Source organism: Leishmania mexicana, chromosome 32 (assembly GCF_000234665.1).
Source record: "Leishmania mexicana MHOM/GT/2001/U1103 complete genome, chromosome 32".
Classification (NCBI taxonomy): domain Eukaryota; phylum Euglenozoa; class Kinetoplastea; order Trypanosomatida; family Trypanosomatidae; genus Leishmania; species Leishmania mexicana.
This window is the reverse complement of record NC_018336.1, coordinates 900733-926515: the sequence shown is the minus strand read 5'-3', so window position 1 is coordinate 926515 and position 25783 is coordinate 900733. Positions and strand designations below refer to the sequence as shown.

The window sequence follows — 25783 nt, the reverse complement described above, 5'->3', positions numbered from 1 at the left end:
CCGATATGCAACCGCAGCGAGAGAGATAAAGGGGGAAGGGAGTTCGTCGGTGTGCAGGAGCGTGACGTCGTAGCACGTACAAACGGAAGCGGCAGATGCCGGAAAGACCGCGACGTAGGAAAGCGAGCGCACGTACGCGCAAGCGCTGCTCCCAAAACACGCGGGCACTCGGTGATAGAGAAGTTTGGCGAAAAAAAAAGAAAAAATGCGCGGGCTCTATGTTTTCGTCTATGCATAAAGACGTACTTCTATCTCTTCTCTGGTGTGGGTGTGGGTGGGTATGTGCTCGTGAGTGAGAGGCGCATCACCAATGCGCTGAGACGGGCGGTCTGCCTGGTGTCTATTGCGAGTGTACGATCAAGCACCCGATGAGGTGGCTCAGTAGCAATCAGAGAGGCAGACGGAAATATATATATATATATATTTTAGCGCGCACAGGCGAGAATGCCGCATGCACACATACACGCACAAAAGTGTCCCGACACCGCACAGTGCGACAGAGGAGCCAATGTAAAAGGTGAGTTGCGCTAGCGGTCATACGACGAGTAAGGTCACCGTGGTCTTGTTTTACATGCGCGTATTTTCCGCTTCGATAGACACACACTCGATGCTGAAAAAGAGAGCGAGAGGGATCTCTCGCCACCTTTATCTCTGTGTATGTGTGTGTGTCGCTTTCCCATACGGAGAAGCATGCAGAGCAGTGGGAGGGAAGAAAGAGGTCGAGTGGTGAGAGATGCAGCCGGCAACGGCACCTCCGAGACATGAGAAGCACGACAAGTGGAGCGGGCCTGTAGTACACGGCACGATTCACGCACGTGCACCACGCACACTGCCAGGAAATGGTAAGAGACCACATCGCTCTTTGCAACCCCCCCCCCTCCCTTTTAGATGACGGGGAGCTCAGTGATCCCAACACTTGACTTCCGTCGACACATCGTCGGGAGGTGACGACAAAAGAAAAGCTGAAGACGAGTCCGAAATTCGCCCCGCGCAGTTAGCGCGTTCCTTGCCTAGTACCTCCTAGCCACCTTTCCTCGTGCTGACGGGGTCAGTACGTATGCACTTCTCTGCGCATGCACACCAAAACTGCTTCGCGAGGGAGGAAAAAAACGGGGGCAAATGCGGCATTATCTGCTGCTCAGGATGAAGAGAGCATGACAAGCAACAGGTACCGCACACCACAGCAGCATAGCAGCGACGCAACAGAGGACGGTGCAGAGAAGCGGCCCGAAAAAAAAGGGACACCACCATACATGAACGAAACCTTGGCGGGGTGAGATACAGTTGTGGCTGCCCTTCTTCGTTTTCCTCGCTGTCGCTGCCATCGCCTTTTGTTTTGCTTGCTCGCATGCGTAGAGCGCTGTTTCGTGATGCGGCATGGTTGGGGCATTCACGTGCATACGGGTGCACACAAACACCCGCTGGGTGGTGACCACCCCACCCAGCCAAGGCGCGCGCACACACGCGTGGAAGCGTAGAAACGCCAGCGATGCAACGCTGCCCCTGAGTAACGAGCAAATCGCTGTAAAGGAAAGGATAAGGAGAGGGGGGGAGCATCTATGAGATCAAAAGAAAACGAGCGCCACGGAGACATCAAACACACGCCAAATGAAAGGAGGCACACGCACGACCGCCGGCACACAGAATCATCTGCACGAAATCGCGCTGCACACACATGAGCTCGTCGATGCGGGGAGGAGGAGGGGGGGCGGTAGGCGAACACAGCAGCACTGCTTATTCTTTTCTCTGGCCTTATTAAAGCCTTTTCCAGTGCCAAAAGGATACCGAACGCACGAGCGCCCCTCCCCCCCCCCAAAGTCCAATGTTGCGCATGCTCCTCTTCGACTAGTCCACCACCTCCACGACTTCACTCTCTACATCCTCGTCATCGTACTCATCGACCGGGGGTGCGCGTTTCTTGCGGAACTCGTGCCGCGGTATTGTAGCCTTTACCGACAGGAGCAGCATGCGCTCTGCCAGGTAGGTTGTGTTCTCACGACCGCGCACCTGCACCGCATTCCGCTCCACAAAGAGCTGGCGCGGTGGCGTGTTGAAGTGCTCGTCTTGCATGCACTGCGCAAAGCGGTACATGGGAAGGAGTGGGATCATGCCAGCCCCCGTGTTACCGCCGTGGGTAAGTACGACGACGTACGCAGCCGTGTCCTCCACCTGTGCGCCGCCACCTATGAAAACGCCACCAGCGGCAGTGGCGGTAGACGCTGAAGGCACACTCCCACTGGCCCTACTCAAGTTCACAGCAGGCGTCAACGCATCCATGCCGGGTCCAGATGGTAAACCGCTTCCGCTGCCGCTGCCCCCCGTGGGCAGGGCCGTTAGGCGTGCCTGCGGCAAGGCGCAGGAGAGGATGAGAGGCCGCAGCGCCGTCACAGCACGCCGGTCACGCCGGCGGCTCATGGAAAGCGTAAAGAAGAGCCGCTCTGCGAGGACGGAGAGTCGCCGCATGGTGCAGAAGCTCTCCAGCGTCGGCGAGGTCTTGGACGGGTCCGATGGCAGCGCGTAGTGAATCCCCGTGCTGCTCTGCACGTTGCCGGGCTGCATCATGGAGCCCGACGCGTCGGCCACAGCCTGCTGCAGCGACAGCGCCCCCGCCAGCGCTTCGTGGAACAGTTTTTGGTTCGGGTCTATGTCCAGCACAGCGCTTGCGCGCCAGAACTGGCCCCGCTGAAACTCGACAAACTTGCGCTGCGCCAACGCCGCCACCTCCTCGGATGACAGGCTGGCCTCTGGCGAGCGCTCGATGACGTACACCGACGCTGGCGGCACCACTGCCATCTCAGCGGTGAAGAGCTTGCACACGTCAAACGTGGACACCTCCGTGCTGTAGCCCACCTTGCGAGAGATGCACCGTATACGATTCCTGTACCCAATGGAGTTGCCCTGAGCATTCACCCAGTTCTGCAGCTCTGTTTGCACGCGGCATAGCGCTTCGCTGCCCACATCGGTTGGCACCTCGCGCCAGGGTCGCTGTGCCATGGCGATAGACACACCACAGCGACTCGCAAGCAGCTGGCTCAGTCGCGGGCGGCCGTCCTCTACGTGATGCAGGTCGAGCGCGCTCGCTACTTGCGAGTCGTACCAGATGGCGTCCCAGAGCGTGGAGTGCCGCAGCAGGTAGAGCTGCTCCTCCTCGCGATTACTCAACTGCATACTATTTGTGGAAGCTCGGTGAAAGCTGTTGACGGCCTCGTCGGTGCGGTCGCGCAGAATGCCGCGCCGCACGCTTTGCTGAAGCGAGACAGCCTCCTGCAGCGGCGCCATCTCCACCAGGTACGTGGCGTAGTCGACGAGACGACGCAGATACAAATCGCAGACGCCGACGGCGGCGTGCCAGAGAATCGTGTCGTTAAAGCGGTGCAAAATTACCGACAGGTCGTACACCTCCACTGCACTGCTGCGACCGGCACAAGAGCATGCGTAGTAGAGCGCCTCCACGTACGCCGGTACCTCGCCAGGTGCGCTGCGCCAGTCCACGCGATCCTGGCTCTGCGACGGGGTCGCGTCATCGTCCTCGCCATCAAAGAGGTCGGCATCCTCGTCACCTTCAGAGTCCGGGCTCTCGTCCTCCTCGCTGCTGGTGCTGATGCTGCTCTCATCGCTGTAGACGTCGTCGTCCTGCCCCCCACTGTCCTCGGTGCGCTGGCGTCGCGCGTGGCCCTCATGGCGCTTCATGTCCTGGCGACGGCGTTGCCGGCGCCGCCGCTGCGCCTCCTCGGCGCGCTGCTTTCGAAAGAAGTCATCCACCTCAACCTGTATGCGGTCGCTGCCCCAGATGATGCAGCGGTCGCCGTCCTCGCGGCGCAGATTGCCAAGGTGAAAAGGGCGGTAGGCGTCCAAGACAATGACGATGTGCCGCGTGAAGTCGAAGTAGTCCTCGAGCAGAACGGGTGCCCCGAGGCCCACGAGGACGAAGAGGTCGTCAACGCGTGGGCTGCTGTCCTCCTCGCGCTCGCTGTCCTGTGCAAAGTTGGTTTGCTCAATAAACCACTTCAGCTCGTCGTACGAGCTAGTGGGGTGCAGCTGGAAGGGGAACAGAAACACCTTCATGAGGTAGGTCAGGCTGAGAGAGGCGGCAGCCGCATCGGCCGTTGGAGCGACAAGGACGTTGATGTTCTTGCGGGTAGACGCGTAGTACGTAGAAATGCGCTCCCACGGCTCCGGCGCCCCGGAAGCTGTCGCCATCCTTTCGTTGGTTGTTTCCTATCCCTCTGCGAAGTTCTCTATGAGCGGCCTCTTTTGTTCGGCTGGACTGTTAGGGTCGACCGGGCAAGGAAGCAACGACGTGCACGATCGACCACCCGTGCAGCGGCAAGGGGTAGGTTGTGGTGGGCAGGCGTCTTTCCGTGAAGTTGCCCCCCCCTCGCGCGGTAGCTGAAGGGCAAACCTCTCCCCCTCACTCAATGCCTGTTCTATCAGCCTCTATCGTGCCCCCCCCCAAAAAAAAAAACGTGTGTGTGAGTGGATAACGTGGGATGTGAAGCTTAGGTGGCCGTTCTGTCGGTGAGCACGCAAGAGTCATAGTCAAGTTGACCCGGAACGTGCTTGCGTCTGCAAGCCACTCCCGCAGTCGGAGAAAGTAGCGAGGTCGGAGGAGAACGGTGTATCGGTGTGTACGGGTGTGCGCGTGGTATGCATACGCGGCGGCGTCGGTGACCAAGAGGTTGACTTGCACACAAGGGTCATGCGCGTGTGCCAGGATCGCAGACACAAGGGAAGATGAGCAGTCGGGCTGTGGACATTCAGCGCAGCGGATATGCAGAGCACAATATAAATCAACAGTACGCCTGTCGCCTCAATCCCTCCCAGGGACACTATCTCCTGAGAGGGCGAGGCAGCGTATCGCACTGAAAGGTGCACCAAGCGAGGAAGAAGCAGTTTGCTGCGGTGTATGGCGCGCATCGCAAGTACAGGATCAGCCTTTTCTCTCCGTCCCTCCTCCCCTTCAAGCAGAGACAGAGCAGAATCACCACACAAGCGCAAAGTCAAGCACGCACAGACGAAACCACAAACGGCACTCTCACGAGCCCGGAAGTCGCACAGCGCACGACTTTGCTTCCTCGCTCCCACCAAGTGCGGGACTAAGCGTAGCAAACGGAGGACGATATCCCGTTCATTTTTTTACGCCTTCCGTTGCGTTCCTCATGTGGCAGACATACCAAACATATGCGGCGAGCAGCGAAAGACACACAGAGGCCCTCCTGCTGTAGCAACGCCGACACCCCACCGCCTATCCCTACTGTCGCCCATCTATTCGGACAGCGGTGCAAACCCCTGATGTTTACAACAGCGGCAACAAAAGAAGAGATGAGTACCCGCTTGAACGCGAAGTCTCGACACCTGCGGCAACCAGGAAGATGCTGAGTGCGTCGTGCCGCACAGAAGTGGATCGGGCTGCGAACCATAGCCACAGCAGGGCTGCCACATAACCCCTCAGTGACCGTATTGAAAACAGAGAAGAATGGTTTCCTGAATGAGGTTGCGGTCCAGCTGCTGCACCGCCTCTGCCAGTCGCTCGCAGTTCTGTACCACGGCCATCCGTACTACATCATCTGGAAGACGGCTATCCGCTTCCGTCGAGGGCGCTCCCGCGGCCTGCGCTCGCAGCCTCCAGGCTTTGCGCACGACATCCTGTCGGCGAATGTGCCACTGGCGCATGAGCCGAAACAAACGAGGCGGCGTTACCACGTTCAGCAGTGTCTCACCCGTCACGCAAGCCATGCGAAATGTGTCGCACATCGTGTCGTCCATCGTCGAAAATGCCGACGACGCCGGCAAGTCGCCGGCCTCAGCCGAGAGAGGCGGCTGCTCCATGAGTGTTAGAAAACAGATGACGTCCTCCGTGCCCCAATGCAGGGGATCGGTAAGGGGGAGGCGGGAGTCACCATGCGGGCTACCGAGAGCCCCCAGCACCTGCCGCACAGCGTAGGCAGGGATGCCACCTGCAGCCGCGGACGTAGAAGGCGAAGCCGACGCCGAGTGAAAGCCGGTCGTCGAGCACGGTTCCGCTGTAGACATGCTTGTCGCCGTCTTTGACCTCCCGATCTCCGTCGCCGTCGACGCTGAGTTGATGGTGAGAGTTGGGTTCACCGACGAGAATGCCCGTGGCGCAGCCCCGTCACGGGTGTCCGGCTCGAACATGAAAGGCGGCAGCGGTACCCGCTCTGCTACCTCGGCTGCCTCCAGTGTCTCTAGTGCCTCTCGCTCTACGTTGCGCTGAGCCATGCGGTCGAGTCCGTCAAGGCCGTCCACAGACGAGAACGCGCTCTCCATCGACGCGGCCGAGTACAACTCTTCCTTGGCATCTCCTCGGTGCACCCCTGCCTCTGACGCGGAGGTGAGGTCCTCCTCAGCCTCTGCAAACCCTTCACCGCCACCGACCTCGTGCTCCAGAAAAGCCTCGTAGCTGCTGTAGTTGCGCTCCAGCAGCCGATACCGCTGCCTCAAGTCTGCCTCGTGCAGCTCCTCTGCGGTGGGGTAACGCTGAGTCGACGAGCCGGACGCCGCCGCCGCTACCCCAGTGGCCTGTGACTCACTGTCAGCCGCTCCTGACGGCGGTGAGTGCTGCCGTTTCTGCTCTTCTCGCATCTTCTTGACGGACATGCGGCCCACCGTGCTGAAGCGGGCCCACTCCGGACCGAAGTGTGCCTGGCGCACCTCCTGGCTCTCCGTGGCATTCACAAAGGCCTCCTGGTCGATGTCCTTCCAGGCAGCATAGATGCCGTCGCTCGGGTCCTCCCAGGTGCTGCGCTCACCGAAGGGATCGTCAGGAGACAGTGAGCGAGACTTGATGAAGGCGCGGCTGCATCGAAGCGCCTGAAAGCGTGGGCCTGCGCCCTCACCACAGGTGTGCAGACCCAGCGCACAATGATGCCGTTGACGAAACAATGAATAATGCGTCCCTCGCGCCACGGCCGGGACGCCAACGGCGTTTGAGGTAGCCCGCGCGCATGCGCACGTTGCTTTCACCGCTCCCCCTGATGCTACCCGTATCGAAGCGGTCTTGCGCATGGTTGCATCTAGCGTGATGCGCTGCGAGAGAAGGAAAGAAAGACCGCCTACACACCTATGCAAACACGCACACTTCAACCATGCGTGCCTCCCTGCGGGGTGTGTGTGGTGGAGAGTGTTGCACCGCCTTCACTCACTTGCGGCAACAACGTCGGAGTACAAGCACAAAAAAAGGAAAGAGAAGCGTGATTGAAGGAGCCGGTGCGCATCGCACGCGTTCGCATTCATCATCAACGCCGCAGATGCGGTTTTCCGCCCTCCGCGCGCTGGGGAAGTGCACGGAGAGGGAGAGGGAGAGGGAGAGGCCAGTGTGCGGGCGGCAATCCTGCAACGGGCACCATCGGCGGTACGCAGCACCGTGCCGCCACCTCCTGTTTGCGTCTGTGCCTGAAGACGCAGGCAATACGCAGCATAGAGTGGGAAAAGCGCCAAACAGCGGTGTCCGCGAAGAGAGAGGGGTGCAGTGGCGACGCGCGACCAGACTCGGAGAACCGGAGAGATGCAACCCAGAGAGAGAAACAAGAAGGCAAAGAAACGGAAGTGGTCTCACGTGAGCGACCAAAGACGGCGTCTTGGAAGTTCACCGTCGCGATGCGTGCAGTGTTGACTCCATCAATGCAAGCGCAACGCACGCTGTCTTCGCCTCCCCCATACTCTTGTGATTGCCCCGTTTCTTGCCCACCAGCCTTCCCCCCGCAGCAACAGCACGCGGGTCCTCCTCCTTCGCCTTCTCTTGTCCACACGCACGAAATAAAGCACGTTGCACAAGAAACTGCGCCAGTCGCACACCTCAAAGGGCACACAGAAATTTGTATGCCTTTTCCTTCTTGTAGTACATGCGCGTGCGTGTGCGTGTGTGTGTGTGTGTGTGTGTGTGGGTGTGTGTGGGTGGGTGGGTGGAAAAAGGGGGAAGAAGATGGACAAAGAATGCCGCGAGGAAGAAGAGGGGGTGATGGGCGTCCCCCGCCACCACCACCACCCCACTGCCGCTCTTTTCCAGAGGGTCCCCCTCCCACGCACGCCGAGGAAGAGGACCAAGAGCGCGTTAGAAAGAAAGAAAAAAAAATACAAAACGGCAGGAAGAAGAAAGCTGGCGCACAACGCCGGACTTGCGCCATCATTCATAACTCAGGAACACACAGAAGGGGGAACACGAGATAGAGAAGCCGAGAGTACTCCAAACATGTGTGCCCGATGTACACAAGACGGACACGCACATTCGCGCAGGTACACAGAAATCTCAACAAGAATAAAAACAGCGCACGGCGAACAGTAAAAGAGGATTCTGTGCAAAACCTGCAAGGACTTTCGATGGAGGCGGCATGGAATACGAAGAAGAGGACGACATGAATGGATGGAAGATCGAGGGCAACGTCGTGAGCAAGAGAGACAAAGGTGCGCACGGGGAGATGGTGATGTGCGATGGGTCACACTGGCGCGGTGTGCCGTGGAGGCACTCGAGCACACGATTTCGGCACGCCCTCTGAGTCATCTGCCCCTTCGCTTTTACTACAACTTCCTCTGTCATTGTCAATGAAAGATTTAAAAAAGCCAATCACGAAAACATAGTCACACCACCGTTCAGTTTCGATTCACTAAGTTGCATACGTACATTCGTGTGGGACAGAGCAGCTTCATGTCCTCCACCTGCTTCACTCCCCTAGTTTTCTCCTCCATCGAGGACGGGGAAGACACCCCTCCGTGCGTGGCACCGCAGGGTCCGGTGCACCCTCACTCTCCGTGGGGGAGCCATGCAGCCCCCCCCCCCCTTCTATCCCTGCCGAATGCCGAGCCACCACTTCCGGTGCCTGACACGGTCAAGCACCTGCGGTGTGGGGAGGTCAGAGCGGTGCATCGCTACGGACATGCCGGCGACCAGGTCGTGGCTTGGCGTTGCGTTGGAGCGACCTGCGGCAGCGAACACGTCTGTACCGCGCCCATGGCATGGCAACGTGCCAGTGCGGCTCGAGCTCATCCCACCCCGCCCTCACGCTGCCTGCAGAGGTGGAGAGGGGGGAGCCCGAGTGCCACCCCGAGGGGGATGCACTGAATGGCGAGCGGCATAGTTGGCGCGGCTGTGGGGCGACCTGCAGAGCGCGGGTGGGTGGGTGTAGTGTGAGGCAGGGACCGTGCACCGATGACTGCGTCGGTGCATTGCTGCACCGTGCGCGCCTGCGGCGGCTTGGCACCACACGATGGGGGCTCTGTGGCAGGCCGGATAGAGCGGCGCCTTTTAACGGATGTTCTACCGTAGAATGAACAGGGTGAAATCGAAACGAAAAAAATTTTATACCTCTGCGAGCTGCGCAGCGGATGCGCATCCGTGGACACGCAACGCACCGATGCTTGCACATGCACGGAAGAGCGAGTGCGAAGAGACAGCCCGCGAGAGGGCATCAACGGAGGCAAAATACGGACACACATCTGAGAAAGAGAGCGGTCGGCAATACAGCTTCAGCGCCCACGAGGCGGAGCGAAGCGATTGGTGGGTACATGTGAGCGCTCGTGCAGACGTGCTAGTCCTCCCTGTTGCATTGGCATGCCTTTGGAGTCCAGCAGGCGTGGGTGCAGCGTTTCGTGCAGCTTAGTGGGACTCGTAGCCGACAGGGTGCTTACTGTGGAACAGCCACGCGGACTCGATAATCTTGTCGATCGAGTCGTACTCCACAGTCCACCCAAGTGCTGCCGCCGCCTCCTCGCCGGACGCCACGAGCACCGGCGGGTCGCCGTCGCGGCGCTTCTCCTCCCTCTCCGGAATTGGGTGTCCCGTTACGCGCCGCGCCGCCTCGATGACCTCGCGCACTGAGTAACCCTTCGACGTGCCAAGGTTGAACGTGGAAAAGAAGTTGTCCTTGTCGTCGGGGGTCAGCTTAGCGAGGTAGTCCAGCGCCCGCACGTGGGCTGAGGACAGATCCTTCACGTGCACGTAATCACGAATGCACGTGCCGTCCGGAGTTGGGTAGTCGGTCCCGAAGATAGAGATGTAGTCGTTCACCTTTTGGCGGTCCGGATGGTGCACGGCGTTGTAGGCGTTGATCTTGTCCGCCAGCGGCACGCGTAGGATGAGCGGGATTAGGTGCGACTCGGGCTCGTGGGTCTCGCCGATGTCGCCCTCGGCGTCGGCGCCGCACGCATTGAAGTAGCGCAGGCACACGCTCTTGATGCCGTAGGCGGCAGCGCAGTCCTTCAGCATGTACTCGTCCACCAGCTTGGTCGTGCCATACGGACTCTCCGGCATGCACTTGGCGTTGGACAGGATAGGCTTCATCGGGTCCGGCTCATCGGTCGAGCCAGCCTTAATGCGAGCGTAAGGGTTGCCGAAGAGAGCGGCCGTGCTGGAGAGAATGAGCTTGTCGCACCTGTACTTGAGCATAGTCTGCAAGATGCGCAGCATTCCAACGACGTTGTTGTCATAGTATCGAAGCGGGTCGCGCACGCTCTCCGGCACCACAATGTGCGCACACATGTGCACCACGGCATCGATCGGGGCGTGTGTGGTGAAGACGTGCTCGAGAAAGTCGACATCGCGCACGTCGCCCACCTCCAGCTTTGCGAAACGGTAGCCGCTCCTCTTCACTTCTTCTAGGTTTGCGCCAGGGTTTCGTGCCGCATAGTTTTTCTCCGTGTCCACGTGCACATCAGAGCCGTGAGTGGCCTCGAGGCTGTCGGCAATGATCACATCATGAGGGCTGCAACGCAGCAGCTCGCGCACAAAGTGCGTACCAATATACCCCACACCACCACAAACAAGTACCCTCATTGGTTGCTGTGTGTTTGTGTGTGCGTGCGTGTATGTGTGTGTGTTTGTGTGCGTGTCAAATCCTTGTAATTTCGTGATGCTGTTCTTTTTTGATGCGCTGCTTGCTTGCACTCTCTTCTGTTCCCCTCTCGGGGGAGAGGTCGAGGAGAGACAAGTGGCAGATCGCGCACACGCCAACGAGGAGAAGGGCGAAGAACACCAAGAGACAGAGTAGACACACGACAGCATTCTTTTAGTCGCCCCATTCAGTGCAACACCAGTGCTCCAACGGGTGTGGCGGAGTCTCTCAGAGACTCCACCGACCACACACCTGCGGTGTTTAGCCGCCACAGCGTTCGGACGCCTCGGGATTTCTTTCTTTGTCTCAATTCGTTTGTGCCTTCACCCTTTTCATTCTACGGTAGAACATCCGTTAAAAGGCGCCGCTCTATCCGGCCTGCCACAGAGCCCCCATCGTGTGGTGCCAAGCCGCCGCAGGCGCGCACGGTGCAGCAATGCACCGACGCAGTCATCGGTGCACGGTCCCTGCCTCACACTACACCCACCCACCCGCGCTCTGCAGGTCGCCCCACAGCCGCGCCAACTATGCCGCTCGCCATTCAGTGCATCCCCCTCGGGGTGGCACTCGGGCTCCCCCCTCCACCTCTGCAGGCAGCGTGAGGGCGGGGTGGGATGAGCTCGAGCCGCACTGGCACGTTGCCATGCCATGGGCGCGGTACAGACGTGTTCGCTGCCGCAGGTCGCTCCAACGCAACGCCAAGCCACGACCTGGTCGCCGGCATGTCCGTAGCGATGCACCGCTCTGACCTCCCCACACCGCAGGTGCTTGACCGTGTCAGGCACCGGAAGTGGTGGCTCGGCATTCGGCAGGGATAGAAGGGGGGGGGCTGCATGGCTCCCCCACGGAGAGTGAGGGTGCACCGGACCCTGCGGTGCCACGCACGGAGGGGTGTCTTCCCCGTCCTCGGCATACAGCAGCGCTTGAGCGCCTTTTTCTGCTTTCACCGTGTCCATTCTACCGTGAACAAGTCAACAAAACGTGCTCCTTACACAGCCACAGCGCGCCCAGCCCCTGCTGCGCGGCGGGCTGCATCCCTCGTCGCCTAGGACGAGCCGTCTGCCGTCGAATCGAAGCCGTGCGTCTAGCGGGCTCCCCCTCTCCTTCCTCGCCCCTTCCTTGCCTGCGTGCGGCGCGACCAGCTCCACACGGAGCCTCCGCGTGGGCTGCACGCACTCATCCAAAGCGAGCGACATCCAGGGTCGTCGTCTAGAGCCGAGGCGGTGGCGCCTGCCGTGCGGGCAACGGGGGGTGGCCCAGGTGCATGCCAGATGAGCTCAGGGACCAAGCCCGCCAGCCTCAGGCCAGGGCCCTCCGAGGCCCCGCGCCCCCCCTGCCTGTGTGCCATGCTTCGCCCTCTCGGTCGCTTCATGCGGCAGCATCCCATAATATGGTGTGGAGGCTCCCCACGGTGGGGGCCGGGAGGGCCCCCCGTGGTGCAACTCGAGGGTGCTCTCGCCATGCCCCGGGCACCTGCGCCCCATCAGCCCGCACCGGCCAGACGCAGGAGGTGCTGCATGCTTCGCGCACATGCACAGTGGAACTCATTCGTGTGCATCGCTTCACGTCTTGTGCGTGGGGCACTCCTGCTCTGCGCCCCTCTTCATGCCTCGCCTGGATGCGATGCACCATGCCAGCTCAGCCTGAGAGCGCCTGCGCACAGTGCCCGCATTTTCGCACGACTGGGTCTGCGGCAGCACGGTGTCGCTGTCGGGGAGTCTTGCCCGCACGCGCAGCGAGAGGTCGAGCGATGCCATGAGCCTGTGGCGCCAGGGGCACTCCGCCCTCTCCTCAACCCGCACGCCCCTGGGCGGAACTGGGTGTGTCAAGCGGAAGGGGCCCACGGAGAAGCATGGGCCGGCGCACAAAGAGCCCACAGCTGGTCCTTGGGAGGGGGCACAGGGGGGGGGGCAGCGATGGACAGCCGATGGGGAAGGGGCATGTAGCGCAAGGGAGATGTGCGCAATCAGCTCAGTACACGCACGATCACAGAGGGGGGCAGGTTGTGATGTGAGCGTCGAGCGGTCCGCACATCCCGCGTAGCACACCAGGCACAACGCCGGGTCGGAGGCCCTTACAGCACAAGCGGCCGGGAGCGGAGGCTCTGGCGTGGGCGGGTTACCACAACGCTAGCGGGGAAGTAGGTATTACACAATCTGCGCCCCATGCTGCCACTACGAATCACCTGCCGTTGCAGGAATCCAAAGTGCGGACAGGTGCCCGTGTGGGGCCGGCCGAGGAGAGCCCTCCTGTCGTCTTGTCAGCTCATTATCCTTGCTCTTCTGGTGTGAGGCCGCCGCCACCATGCACCTCTTGGCTCAGCGTGTCGCATCGCGTATTGCGGTTTCGAGGTATTTCGTCCTGGCATCCGAGAGCAGTAGCCGGGTTCGTGATCTATGCAGTTGGCGTCGGCGCCCCTGACATTGCCCGTTGCTTGGCAAGCCTGCCAACCGTGACGCCGCGCTCTGGGATACAACGACGAGGAGGCAGGGTACAATAACAGCAAAACGAAGGAATACAAAATATCAAACAAAAAAATTTCTCGTGGGATACGAGAAGGGGAGCCGGACAACGAGAGACCTGTTTGGGGCACCGGAGCCTGTCTGAGCGGCACACGCAAGCGAAAAGGAAAAAAGGGGAGGAGGAGGATGAGGGTGGTGGGGCACCACCTTCGGCACACACACGCACATGTACACCTGTGTGTGTGTGTGTGTGTGTGTGTGTGTGTGTATACATATATACGTTTGTATACATACGTGCCTACAGCTGTAGATACACACACACACACACACAAGCCCCCTCCCCTCCCCCATGTAACGCATTGCTCGAAAAAGAAGCGGCGTTCGTTTTAAAAAAAAAAAACGGAAACGGAAACGCGTCCGTTGCGGTGTGTACGGGGCACGCCAGCGAAGGTCACCCAAGTGACGGAAGACGCCGGCAAAGGAGCGATCGACCCCGTCACGGAAACGCAACAGCAGAAGAAAAAAGGGGGAAAAACAGAAAAGAAAAACGAAGGAGCGCGCGCGTGCAGGCATGTGCGGAAGGATGTGGACATGCCTGCACGCGGTCCGGTAAGCGCTCATTGGGGGGGTGCAACAGGGGAGAGAGAGCACGTCAAGTGAGGCTGCCACAAAAAGCATGCGAGCCATGCAGGCACACACCGCCTGCGCACACCTTGCCTACCCGGCTTGTCCTAGCCTCAAACCCTCCTCTTCTCTCTCGTGCTCTTTACATCAACCATGGGTGCAGCATCAGCTCCGACATGGTGGCACGCTCTGCCGGATCAGGCCTCAGGCACAGCTCCAGGAAGTTTATCACGTCCTCATCCAGCGTATCGGGGATACGCGGCACCACCAGCCCACGTCCAATGTACACAACAAGCTGGGTGGAACTTCGAAGCACCTGTTCGATGGGTCGGCGGTGCAGCGACACAGCGGAGTGCGGAGTCTGGTAGAACGAAGATAAGATCGCACTGGAAGAGCGCCGAGAGGTAGAGGAGGGGCTGTGAGCGATGCTGTGATGCAACTGCCGACTCGGACTGATCTCAAGGAAATGCTTTAGGGCACCACCGAGAGGCATAGCGGAGCCGTCCTCATCGCATGCTTCGGCTGCTGCGCCCTTCACCGCGGCGACCGTCGCGAGAGACGCGGCGGTGGCTCTCAGGGAAGTAACAGTAGCAGAGGCCCTCTCTTCCGGTGTGCTTACCAGTGCGCGTTGAGGCAAGTCAGAGCTCACTCCGGCGAGCCCTGCGCCGCTGCCGCTAAACTCCAAACTTCTGAAGCTATGCTCCGCCTCACCGCTCTCATTTTCCACAGAGAGCAGACCACTGCCAGACCCGCACACCGTCTCGCCCGTACACGTGGCCGGGCCTGCGTAGCTTGAGTTCGACAGCATCGTCGCGGTATATAGGCGGCTATCCGTGATGGGTCCACCCGAGGGCCCCCGGGTAGCTGCGATCCCCGCGTTCAACGCCTTTGTCGACAGATTGGTCCCCGCCTGTGCGACGGCGCTGTCCGCTACTCTTGTGTCCCGCGCTCCCGCCGCGGGGCACGCCTGCAACTGCGACGCGCGATGCTCGGAGGCGCTCTTGGATTGCGTCCGCTTCCCTAACACCTTCGGGGTGAAAGCATCGGTGTAGTCCCAAGGCAGCTTCCCAGTGAGAAGCTCTAAAATGGTGATTCCTAGCGAGTACACGTCACTCTTCATGGTCGGCACGTCACCGCGCGCCACCTCTGGCGCCATATAGCCCGGTGTGCCGCGCATCTCAAGAACGTTGTCAATGCTGCCTACGGACGAGGTCGCCCGTGCAATGGCGGAGCCGAAGTCGCTCAGCTTGCACTGTCCATCCATGGCGAGGAGGACGTTGTGTGGCTTGATGTCGCAGTGCACTATGTTTGCCGTGTGCAGATAACTCAAACCACGCGCGATATCTCGCAGGTAGCGTCGCACTGACTCTGGCTGAAGAGAACCAAAGCTCTTCAGCAGTGTATCGAGGGAGCCACCCGGCACAAACTCCATAATCTCGATCACGTACGACTCCGACACGTACAAGCTGAGGTACTGCACAACGTTTTCGTGGTGCAGGTTTGCGAACAGGCGCACTTCATCGACGACTGCGTGCACTTCGATGTTTCGCGCGCCAAGTTGGAAGCACTTGAGCGCGACAAGGTTGCCAGATACGGATAGGCCGCGGTACACGGTGGCGAAGGCGCCGGTACCTAGTATGTCGTAGGAGCGGCGCCACGTGTTGCCCTCGTAGTCGTTGAAGACGAGGGGCAGCTCACTTTTGTGAGGACAGCGCATCGCCTCGCCTGCGCACATAGCTGCTGCGGTGCAATGCCCCACCGCCACCTCTCCGCCGCCGAAGCTGCCGCTGTTTGCCACCTTCCTGCGAGCGCTGTAACACGCGCTGCTGCCAACCCTGCTGCCCCTCCCGCCCACCTCAGCTTCTCCGTCATCCACGTCGTCATCGTCGTCGGGCTGGTTCTCTACGAATATCTCAAAGAGCGCTGTCTCGTCCTCATCCGCCACGGCACGTCTCGCAGCCGCTCTTTCCAGTTCATTCTGCTCAGGCTTCTCCCCGGCGGCGCTGGTGCTCCTGCTCATGTTCAGAGAGCCTTCGTTGGCGCGGGTGGCGGCCGACGAGGCGCTCACCGTTATGCTGCTCTCATTAATCTGCTTGGCGCCCTCCTTGTTAGACAGGGGAAGGTCCAAGGAAGCCCCGACAACCAACCGCAGCGTCGGTGGCGTCATCAGAAGCGTCGCCGGGTCGAGGTCACTGCTGAAGGGCGACAACGCGAAGGAGGAGGCGCTGCCGCCGATGCCGCCGCCGGCAGCTAGAGGATTCGCGGTCTCTACGGCGCCTTTAGTAACACCTCTGTGCCCGTGAGCGCCGAAAGAGGTGCTGCTCTCGTGCGAATCGCCCCACTCCGTGGACCAGCCCTCGCTGTAGCCTGCAAAGTGTGCCTCAGAAAAGGTAAGGCGTGTGACGGACCGCACGAACGGGCGGTTAATATGGCGTGAGATAAAGACCCGGCACATGAAACCGAGGCGGGCCGCCTGCAACTCCGTTGTCTCGAATGGCTCCAGTATCTCAAGTGCCCTGCCATAGTCACCCTTGAGCATGTGAGTGAAGCCCATGCGCACACCACGGATGACCTGGCGCACCATCACCACAGACACCTTCGACGGCAGCATGCGGATGTGGCCCCGCAGCTCGTACAGGATGATCTCCTTCATGCTGATCGGGTTCAGTATCATGCAATCCACCGGCATGACGAGCATCGAGCTTTCCAGAGTGGAGGCGAGTCGCTGCGTGAGAACGATCTGCGTCTGCACAGACTTGAGCACGCGAATGAGGTCAGCCTTCGGGACTAAGCTGTTGCTGAAGGCGACGAGCGCGTTTCGGTCCGCCGCGCCGCAGGTGCCGACATAGTACTCGCTTGCGTCGATCATGCACCCCACGCGTGGGCCGATCGGGGTGGTGGCGTTCAGCACCTTCATCACCTCCAGTGCGCACGTGGCGGCGCGGTTCTGATGCAACGCGACCTTGTTGTGCGCGCCGAAGCTGACGACGATGTAGTCCGGCCGCTGCAGCTCAACGACGCCGCCGTAACGCAGCACGCACGGCAGCACACCCTCGGTGAAGTAGACGCAGTTCTTGTTCAAGAACTTGACGCTGATCTCAGACTCCATCAAGTGCATGCAGAAAACGATGGTGCTACAGTAGCACCGACGAAAGCGGTTTACCCCCTCGAGGAGCACGCGATCATTCAGGCGGAGGTGTGCCACCTCTGCCACTGACTGGCCGCAGCTCCGACGCCGCTGCTGACCCGTCTCACCCGCGTCGAGTATACTTCCCAGTTCAACACCGCTGCCTTTGCCGCTGTGTTGGGCTGCGCACACGTCGCCGCCAAGCATGTCACCCGGTTCACCGTGCCCATCGTCGCCGCACGCATTCTCCCACACGCCGCTTCCTCCCCGCCCATGTAACGCCGAGGTGGGGAAGACAGTCGAGTCTTTACCGTTGGCGCCTTGAATGTCGGAGTACGCGGTTTGGGCCCCGAGCATACCCTGCGGGAGAAACGTCTTCATCTGCATTAGCTTTGTATTCATAATATGGAAGTCACGCTGCATCTCCGCCACCTCCTTGACTACGGACGTTGCATGGTCAACACACTCTTTGCCGTCGCGCAGCTCCGCCGCTGCCCGCAGACCAGCTGCCACCCCGCGCACCGGCTGCACAATCAGGTACAGGAGGGAGATCTCGACCAGCACAATAACCACCAGAACCAGCCCGACCGCGATAAAGGCGGTGATCTGCACATGATTGATGAAGGAAGTGAAGTCAGTCTTACACATGGCGTAGATGACGACGAGGTTCATGTTAGAGTAGTCAGAGGAGATGGCAACGCGGCTGATCACCATCAGGTGTTCGGTGCCGTTAAAAGTGAATTCACCGAACCACCGATCCACCTCTAACGGTGTGTCGGCGATGCCTTTCCGGCCACCAACGTTCTGCACGGCAGCGATCATGAGTGGGTCTGTGATGTCCTCCAGGTATGCGGCTCGCTGACTGCTTCCACCAGGAGTGCAGTTGCAAGACGTGTTCCAGTTGTCCAACCGCACTGTCGTGTCCTGTCCCCAGGAGGTGATAAAGACAAGACCGCTTGACGTGTCGACAACCATGGCGCGGGCACTCCTGGAAGTGGACATGAGGCTGTCTGAGTACAGGGCGTTGAAGCCGTCCGCATGCAGGGCACCCATGATAGAGGCTGGGTTACCGGCGTAGTCGACGAACGGAAACGTGTACGTGATGACGCTGACGTTGTTGCTGAAGATGCGCCAGTACCCGTTCAGGTATTTGAAAGAGTCAGTGGCCCAAACCTCGGGCCTCGTGAAGGAGCGCCTATCACGGTCAGGGCCAGCCTCGTGATGCAAGGAAGCGCCTGCAGCTGCCCTGGAGAGCCGGCCCTGTTGGTATTGCGCGTACCACGGCATGACGACACTATGCCACGTGTTCTTCGTCCCTCCAAAATCAACCGTGTACTCCCACGGTGTCATTGCTTGCACAGCTGGGTATATGGTGAGGGGCTCAACGTAGCTGTATGTGGTGCCGTTCACGAAGTAGCGGGGCTGCGACGAGTTGTCCGTGATGTAGTTGCCAACCAGGTAGTCGTTGTACTGCTGTGAGCAGTACGCGCTGTACCCCGTGTACGGGCTGCTCAAGGACATGTACAGCAGAAAGGAGGTTGGGTTGCGATCGGTTCTGGCGACTGTGTGACACATCTGCCGCAGCGCCTGTGGCATGTCAGAGGCATTCCAGTTCCACGCCTGCATGTCCTGTGAGTTCATGTAAGCCAGCGCGTAGGCACTGACCGCGTTCGGCAAAAACAGCATGCTTGCCTCCACCGACCGCGTGTAGGAAAAGGCAAGCGAGAGACCGAGCGTCGACATCACATAGTCGGCCGACTGGGTTAAGACGGCGTTGAGAGGCACAATGGTGAGGGCGGCAACAATGATGACGGTGACGACTGTATTCATCACCACCGCCATAGAAACGGGCACCTGGCAAGTGCGCCGCTTGAACCGCGTCGCGGTCGCGCCTGGTCTGTACGACAACTCCCACGTGCTGGCTAACGACGAATCAGCGGTGTAGTGATGCTGGTCCAGACAGCGGGTGCCAGGACGCATCGTTGACGGCAGGGGGATCAGCGGCCTCGCCGCGCCGCTGCCAGACTTCGGTGACGGCGAGCTGTTAGCGGGTTCAACACTCCGCACAGTGGAAAAAGGGGGTTTCTCGTCGCCGAGGGCGACGGCCACCATCGCTGTGCCGTCGAAACGGTTTTCCTCGTTCGCGCTGCTGCTCGCGTGGTAGCTGGGGCAAGCAGAAGTCTGTTTGGTCAGCCCACCTCTCGTTCCGTCGGCAGGGAGTAAGCTGCCGCCGGCACCCGAGGAGAACGACATAGATCCCGCACCACCCACCTTCCCAAAGCAAGTGTTCGGGGTGTGCAGGTGGCCCCCGCCACTCGAAACGCTGTGGTTCACACCCGGCGTGGAAACAGGTGGGACAGCTCCAACTCGCGGCACCGTCAACGGTGCTTGCGTGAACGAGACCCCCAACTTGCCTGACTTGGGCCTTGAACAGCCAGCTTCGAGGCTGTGCTCGCCAACACTCACGGACGGCAACGGCAGGATCGCCGCGGCGGCATTGCCGCTTATGTTGATCATTGAAGCTTGAGTTGAGGTTGGGTCATTGACCGGCATGAGGACCTTCATCTCTTCCTCTGCACCTGGTTGATCAGAGACTTCCGGGTAAGCGGCTGTCTTCGCCTCGGCTCCCCATGGAGGTAACACGGAGCGAGACAAGGGCGGCGTGGCGATGAAGACGGAGGGTGATGACCGCTGCTGATCGGAGGACACGCCCGTTGCGTCCACCGTCATGGAGTGCACAATGATCGGTGCCGTTACTCTTGCAGAAGATGCCGCGTCCTTTGTTGGCCTGGCATTCTGAGTGCCGTTCCCTGTTCTCGCTCTAAGGGGCTTGGGTTCGACCATGAGGGACAGGTCATCACTATTTAAAGAGGACCACAGATGAAGGCGGACGTTGCTGTTGCTTGGGGAGTCCCCGCGCGCACCCTGCGGCGTAGCAAGGCGTTTGTACTCATCCATTTCGGTTGTTCTGACCTCGACTTCTACCACGACGAGACGAACTTGTCAAGCGAATGAATGTTGCCCCACCACTACCACCACCCCTTCGCCGACTGCGAGGGGTGCGATGCGATGGATGGAGAGCGTAAGAGGCGCTGGTACCAAGAAGGGGTAACACGCCAGGCAATAAGAGACAGGAAAGCACGGCAAATGCGCTGGTCTGCTGAGCACTGTTGCGATGGCAGCCTAGAAGATGCGAAGGGTGAGCCGGAGAGGCCAAGTAGCACGTAGAAGATTGTCAACGGCGGCAGCGGAGAAAGATGCACCGAGATGCACGATCCTGGCGCACACATGCGACAAAGAAAAAACGGAAGAGAGCGGAGAAACTCAAAAACAAATTTACAGTAAATACTAAAATAACGGAAACAGTGGCAGCACTGGATGCCACACGGCAAGACGTCGACGTTGGGAGGGGGGAGGAGAGGGGGTGGAGGGAAGGGGGGATGAGCATACGAAAACGAGACCCTGTGCACCACACGCCGCAAAGAACGCAACACTCGCATACACACAAAACAAAAATTGTAATAGGTACAACTATATGTGTATGTACATATATATATATATATACATGTATGTATATACGTGAGCGTGTGTGTGTGTGTGTGTGTGTGTGCACACGTAAAAAAAAAAAAACGCAGCAAGAATAAGAATACACAACCACGTTCCCGTAGCGCGAGGGAAGAGGACAAGTAAAAAAGGGGGGAGCGATGCGAGTATAACGGAGCAGCGGAAGTCCAACTGACAAGAGAGCCAGGAAAACACAGGGAGCGACAAGAAAAAAGAATATATATATATATACGTATACAACGAAAAAAAGCACAGACTACACTACGATAGACATAAACCGGCGAACGAAGAAGAATTGCTAAGCGCCTGAAACAGCCTACGATGGCAACTCGTGTGGGGGCTTCTCCTTGGTAATGGCGATGTGCCAAGATGAGAAGGTGGTCAGTGGAAATGGAAGCGCACATAGAGAGGGTGGACACAACAAAATAAAAATAAAACAGGGGATAAGCACAGGTGAAAGGTGGCCGGCAGAGAGATCATGTGTACGTCCATTTCATGCGGTCGGTCAGCAGGCGTGCAACACGCAGAAGGCTGCGTGTGGCGTATATGCACCATGGATGCCTCACTTTCAGAATTTTTTCCTTTGAGGCTATTCATCGTCTCTCGTCGCGCGCCATCGCAGTCCACTGGCACACTTACCGGAGGCTGAAACGGGTGGAGGGGGGAGGCTGGCACTTCAAAGCTACACACTGTCGATGTATACGGGCGGGCAGCACCTCGACCCCACCGCCATCGATGCAGTCCCCCTCGCTCATATAACGCTCTTGTTTTGTTTTATTTGGGTTGCTCCTTGAAAGAAGTGTGACGAGAATCAACATGGTCACATCAGGCGCGCCGTCCGCATCTGTCCACGGGGCACGCGAAGAGCCGGAGCATGAACAGGGAGACGCGAAAGGCCTACCACAACCTCGAGTGCGGAAAACACAAGAGAGACAGCGGTGTGCAGTGAATACGCCCTTTCCTTCGCCAGCGTGAGAGAGACGAGGGTAGAAGAGTAGGGAATAGGCTTTGCCACCAGTAATGTACATGCAGTCCGATAGTCCGAGACGGAGGGCGTGTGCCATCGTGCCACCTACACCGGAAGCTCTCCCCCCAGATGGTATGCAAGTACTGTGTGTATACTACTTGCTTTGTGCTCGCGAGCGTGCTGAGCCAGCCGTCCTGCTGGCTTTCCCACCCAACCTGGTGACCATGCGAAAGCGGGATTGGATGAGGTGGGGCTGGCTCGAAAGCACAAGCACCCGTGGAAAGCAGACCTCGGCAAGAATTCCAGTGACAAGGTGAATAAAGACGCCGCCGATAACTATCGAGAGCAAGTGACGTGGCGAGGCGTGCTACAACGACAAAGCAAGCACGTGTGCACGACACCGGTGCCTCAGGTTAGTTCTCAGCGTCTGGGAACACTAACACAACGGAAGAAGAACGCGAATGAAACCCTTGAAGATGGCGAGGGGGACAGATGCGTCGCTCTGTTGAGGCGGCAACACAGAGGCTCACGGGCTGGCTGTGAAACAGGAAGGAGATCGCCGGGGCAGAGCACGATCGGTGGACGTGTGTAGCCACTGTCCAAGGCTCGTCATCCCCACACTACAGAATTCCACCACCCTCGCCTGCGTCGGCAAGCCACGGCACAGATGCACGCACCTGCGTGCCGAAGCTCGCCGGCGCAATCTCCGCTGCTATCACAACGTACAACGCCAAAAGGGAAAACAAATACTCGCAAAAGCCGAGATGAATGTCCACTGCACACGCCATGGCGCTCAGCCACAGTCGGAGGGCAACACATCCCACAGGAAGCAGTTTAGATATGGCGTCACGACAGAAGCCGAGGCCGGTTCTGCAGTCGTGGATCCTGCAGTGGCGCGCAAATCCTCGGCTGCAGCCAGGGCCACTGCACCCGCCTTATTGAAGTGTATAAAGAACGCACCGCGTGTGGGATTCGGCGAGCCATCGGCGTCGCTTGAAACTTCGGCCAACTCTTCCTGTTTTGCCTTGGCTACGAGCGCTGCGACGCGGCTCTTGGTGGCTGTGGGGCACGCATTACTGCTCGCGACACGCGCAGCCACTGCGTCGCGTGTACGGGCAGCGCCGACGTACGAACTGTCCACCAGTCGCAGCGGCACAACGCCGACATCGTGTTCGGCAAACACCTCAAGAGCACCGGTGAGGTAAGTGCACCCCTCGCCACTCGCGGGCCCAAAGGACAGCACAGCCTGTGGACACCCCTCCCTGCCTGCGTCATGGTGCCTCTCTATTGTGTGGTATTTGGCGCCGGACAGTCGAATCAGGGCCATCGCACATGTCGGTTGCATCGCTGCTGCATTACACCCCTCGCAATGCCATGCGTCGCCCAGGACACCTGTAGCAGGCGTCAACCACGCCGAGTCGGTGGCGGCACGACGGATGGCCCACACGGCGTTGCGCTGAGCATCCGTGAAGGTATCGGAACAGATGAGCACGCGGTACTGCTGCGCACCGCCGGTAGCATTGAAGCTCAGGGACGTCAACGCCTCCCACAATTCAATGTCCTCTGCCAGGGCTCGCACGAATTCACCCACGCACGCAGTGTCCAGCCCCACAGCATGGATATACTGCACGTTGTTGTCCGGCGATGGCGGCTTCAGCTGAGCGTTTCGAGCAGACACGTCAATATCGCTCAAAAACTGGATCAGTGTGGCAGCGCAAGACCAGCCCCGACTCTTCGGAAAGAAGCTCGGTTCCCCGTTAGCCGTCACGGCCGTCCACATTGACGAGGACTTCCCCATCCACGGTGCGACAACGCGCTCCTGCAGCTCGCGAGCGCGACGCCACAGCTTACACTCCAGCCTGTGGGACCCCTCCTTCCAGTCCAGTGCCTGATGCCGCTTGCAGCAGTACGAGACGGCCTTACACCCGCCACAGCGCAGCAGAACTTCGCGCCGGCGGCCACACCAGCCGCACTTCTTGTGCGAAATAGCGCTAAAGCAAACAGGCGGCACGTGCAGCGTGTACCCCGGTGCTGGCGCACTCCATGCGGCGCCGGCGTGCGTAGACAAAGCTGGCATTGGCTCCGTTACCTCAACCAGCTGCGAGGATACGTAGAGAAGGGCTGCGGCAGCTGCCTTCACCATCGCCGGCGTCGGTGACGTCACCTCCAACTCGGTAAGCGCGTGTGCTATAGGGTTGGCCTTCTGTGTCTTGCCGGTTGGCCGGCGATACACGACACGCGGTACTACCGCAGGGCAGCACGAACCAGAGTGCTGAGCTACAGCCCCCGAATTCAGCGCCGTCGACGTGACGGGAACGGTTCTGAAGTACTCCTCGAGGTCGCAAAACGGTACCCCTTCGGCCGGCGCTAGCTGTACCAGCACCTCACCGTCGTCGGGCACCGTGTCCTCAAAAGCAAAGTGCAGGTTGGCGCGGTTTTCCAGCTGCTCCAGGGCGTAGCGGATATCCCCGCGGTCGCGCACGAGGTGCAGCTCGGCGCCGATCGGCTGTGGAGAGAGGGGTCCAGCATCGCGGTTGTCAGCATCGATTGGCTTCTTGGTGACAACAGGTCGCTGCAGAAGTAGAACGTGCTGATATGAGCGCTCCGCTGACGCAGCGGTGCTGGCGGCCAAGGGTGGTGTTGCAGGAGGTGCCAAGTCGGCCGTGGCGTGGGCACCTTCAGCGGCGATGGCGTTATAATCCTTCTCCGGCACTGTGAAACTCGTGTAACTGCCTATCCGCTTCTTCCACTGCGCGATACTGGCGTCTCGCTCGGCACGGAGCCTTGCCAGGCCCGTCAGCGATTCCACATCCGCATTGGACGACGTATCCTGCGATCGCCCGACATTGGCGGCTTCTTCGAAGAAAGAGGTGTACATGCACGGTCGCAGTGACGCCATGAGGGGATAGAGGGTACGCCAGCCGGCCTCGGTGATAGACGGCACGGAGGCGTCAGCCACCAGAGCTGCCATCTTACTCTCCGCGCACATGTACTGAACGGCCTCGTGAACCGTTGCCGCGACAAACTGCAGATTGGGGTCCGGGGAAGGAAACGGCGGAGAAGAGGAGACACCGTCCCTCAAAAACGCGGCGTCGTCCGTGTTCTGCCTACGTGCAGTAAACGCCGAGGACGGCCCGGCGCTGGTGATGAAGTCAACCACCTCCACGGCCCTTCCGTCCAATACGTAATACCCCGCACTGGGCCGTGGTGCAGGCAGTGCGCCAGGTGTCTGACCCATGCCTGCCTCTTTGCCTTCGCGCGTCATCGGCTTCCAGTGCTTGCTGAGCACCTCACTGACGGCAGGCGCCAGTTTCGCGAGAAATATGGACGCCGTCAAGAGGCCCATCCGCTCGTACGCAATGCCATGTGCCACGCTGTACCACTCCAGCGACCCACTAGGCATCAGGGTTTTGGGGACACTAAGCAGGAGGGCGCGCAAGGCGCCAACGCCGCCTCCACCGCTCCTGGGAAGAGCCGCTGCCCAGCTCGCATCCGAGTCGCCACTCCCTCTATCCGCCTCCAACGCTGCCTTGTGGTCGCGAGTAAGCGTCTCCACAGGAACCGCGCCTTCAGTCAGAACGGTGTAGCAGAGAAGATGCCATGTCCCCTCGGGCACCGCCACAGCCTCGCTCCTCGGTGCCATCGCACCGTCAGCGCCGCCGTTTTCGCGCCACTCCTGGTGGCCAAACAGAAGAAAGAAAACTGGGGCGGTGATTCTGTTGTCCACGGGATCGTGGTGCCAGCGTCGTGGGTAGTATGCAACACACCTCCAATGTGCGTAGGGTGGGTTCGCGCTGCTCAACACCTCGGTCAGTCTTGACGGCGTCGTGCAGGGAGTACCGCCGCGGAGAAACGTCTTTACAAGCGACATGGCAGGCAAGCCTACGGAAACGCACAATACGATGGTGACGAAACTCGTGTGAAGTCCCGCTTCCCGCTAGCCTCGCCACTAAGGTCTAGCGAACTCTTTTCTGATGAAGCTCGTCAGCTGGCAGTATGTTGTAGGGAGGGGGAGTGGGAGGGACGTGTCTGTGCGCGTGAATGCCCGGGGAGACCAAGCACCGATACCGTTGAGAACAGAGTCTACGACGAAAGAGGCAGAAAGAGCTTCGATGGGCAAGAGCCTTGGAAAACGACACAGGTACCATATGCACCCGTCCGCACACAGGCAGTACGGGGTATGCGAAACGCCGTG

At 59.7% G+C, this 25783-nt stretch overlaps 5 protein-coding genes across 5 annotated transcripts; all 5 read right to left on the bottom strand.

The window, feature by feature from the left end:
- Positions 1–1845: 1845 nt before the first annotated feature.
- Positions 1846–4200, bottom strand: LMXM_32_2320 (putative cell division cycle 45 (CDC45); the record flags this gene model as incomplete). Its single annotated transcript, XM_003878439.1, has 1 exon — positions 1846–4200. One exon carries the CDS (start codon positions 4198–4200, stop codon positions 1846–1848), a length of 2355 nt encoding a protein of 784 aa, XP_003878488.1.
- Positions 4201–5448: 1248 nt separating this feature from the next.
- On the bottom strand, positions 5449–7026 carry LMXM_32_2310 (conserved hypothetical protein; the record flags this gene model as incomplete). The annotated part of the gene is made up of 1 exon (XM_003878438.1): positions 5449–7026. One exon carries the CDS (start codon positions 7024–7026, stop codon positions 5449–5451), a length of 1578 nt encoding a protein of 525 aa, XP_003878487.1.
- A 2584-nt stretch (positions 7027–9610) lies between these two features.
- LMXM_32_2300 (putative udp-glc 4'-epimerase) lies at positions 9611–10786 on the bottom strand (the record flags this gene model as incomplete). The annotated part of the gene is made up of 1 exon (XM_003878437.1): positions 9611–10786. The coding sequence occupies one exon, from the start codon at positions 10784–10786 to the stop codon at positions 9611–9613; it is 1176 nt and encodes a 391-aa protein (XP_003878486.1).
- A 3286-nt stretch (positions 10787–14072) lies between these two features.
- On the bottom strand, positions 14073–20015 carry LMXM_32_2290 (putative protein kinase; the record flags this gene model as incomplete). Its single annotated transcript, XM_003878436.1, has 1 exon — positions 14073–20015. One exon carries the CDS (start codon positions 20013–20015, stop codon positions 14073–14075), a length of 5943 nt encoding a protein of 1980 aa, XP_003878485.1.
- A 2366-nt stretch (positions 20016–22381) lies between these two features.
- Positions 22382–25459, bottom strand: LMXM_32_2280 (conserved hypothetical protein; the record flags this gene model as incomplete). The annotated part of the gene is made up of 1 exon (XM_003878435.1): positions 22382–25459. The coding sequence occupies one exon, from the start codon at positions 25457–25459 to the stop codon at positions 22382–22384; it is 3078 nt and encodes a 1025-aa protein (XP_003878484.1).
- Between the last annotated feature and the right edge of the window lie 324 nt (positions 25460–25783).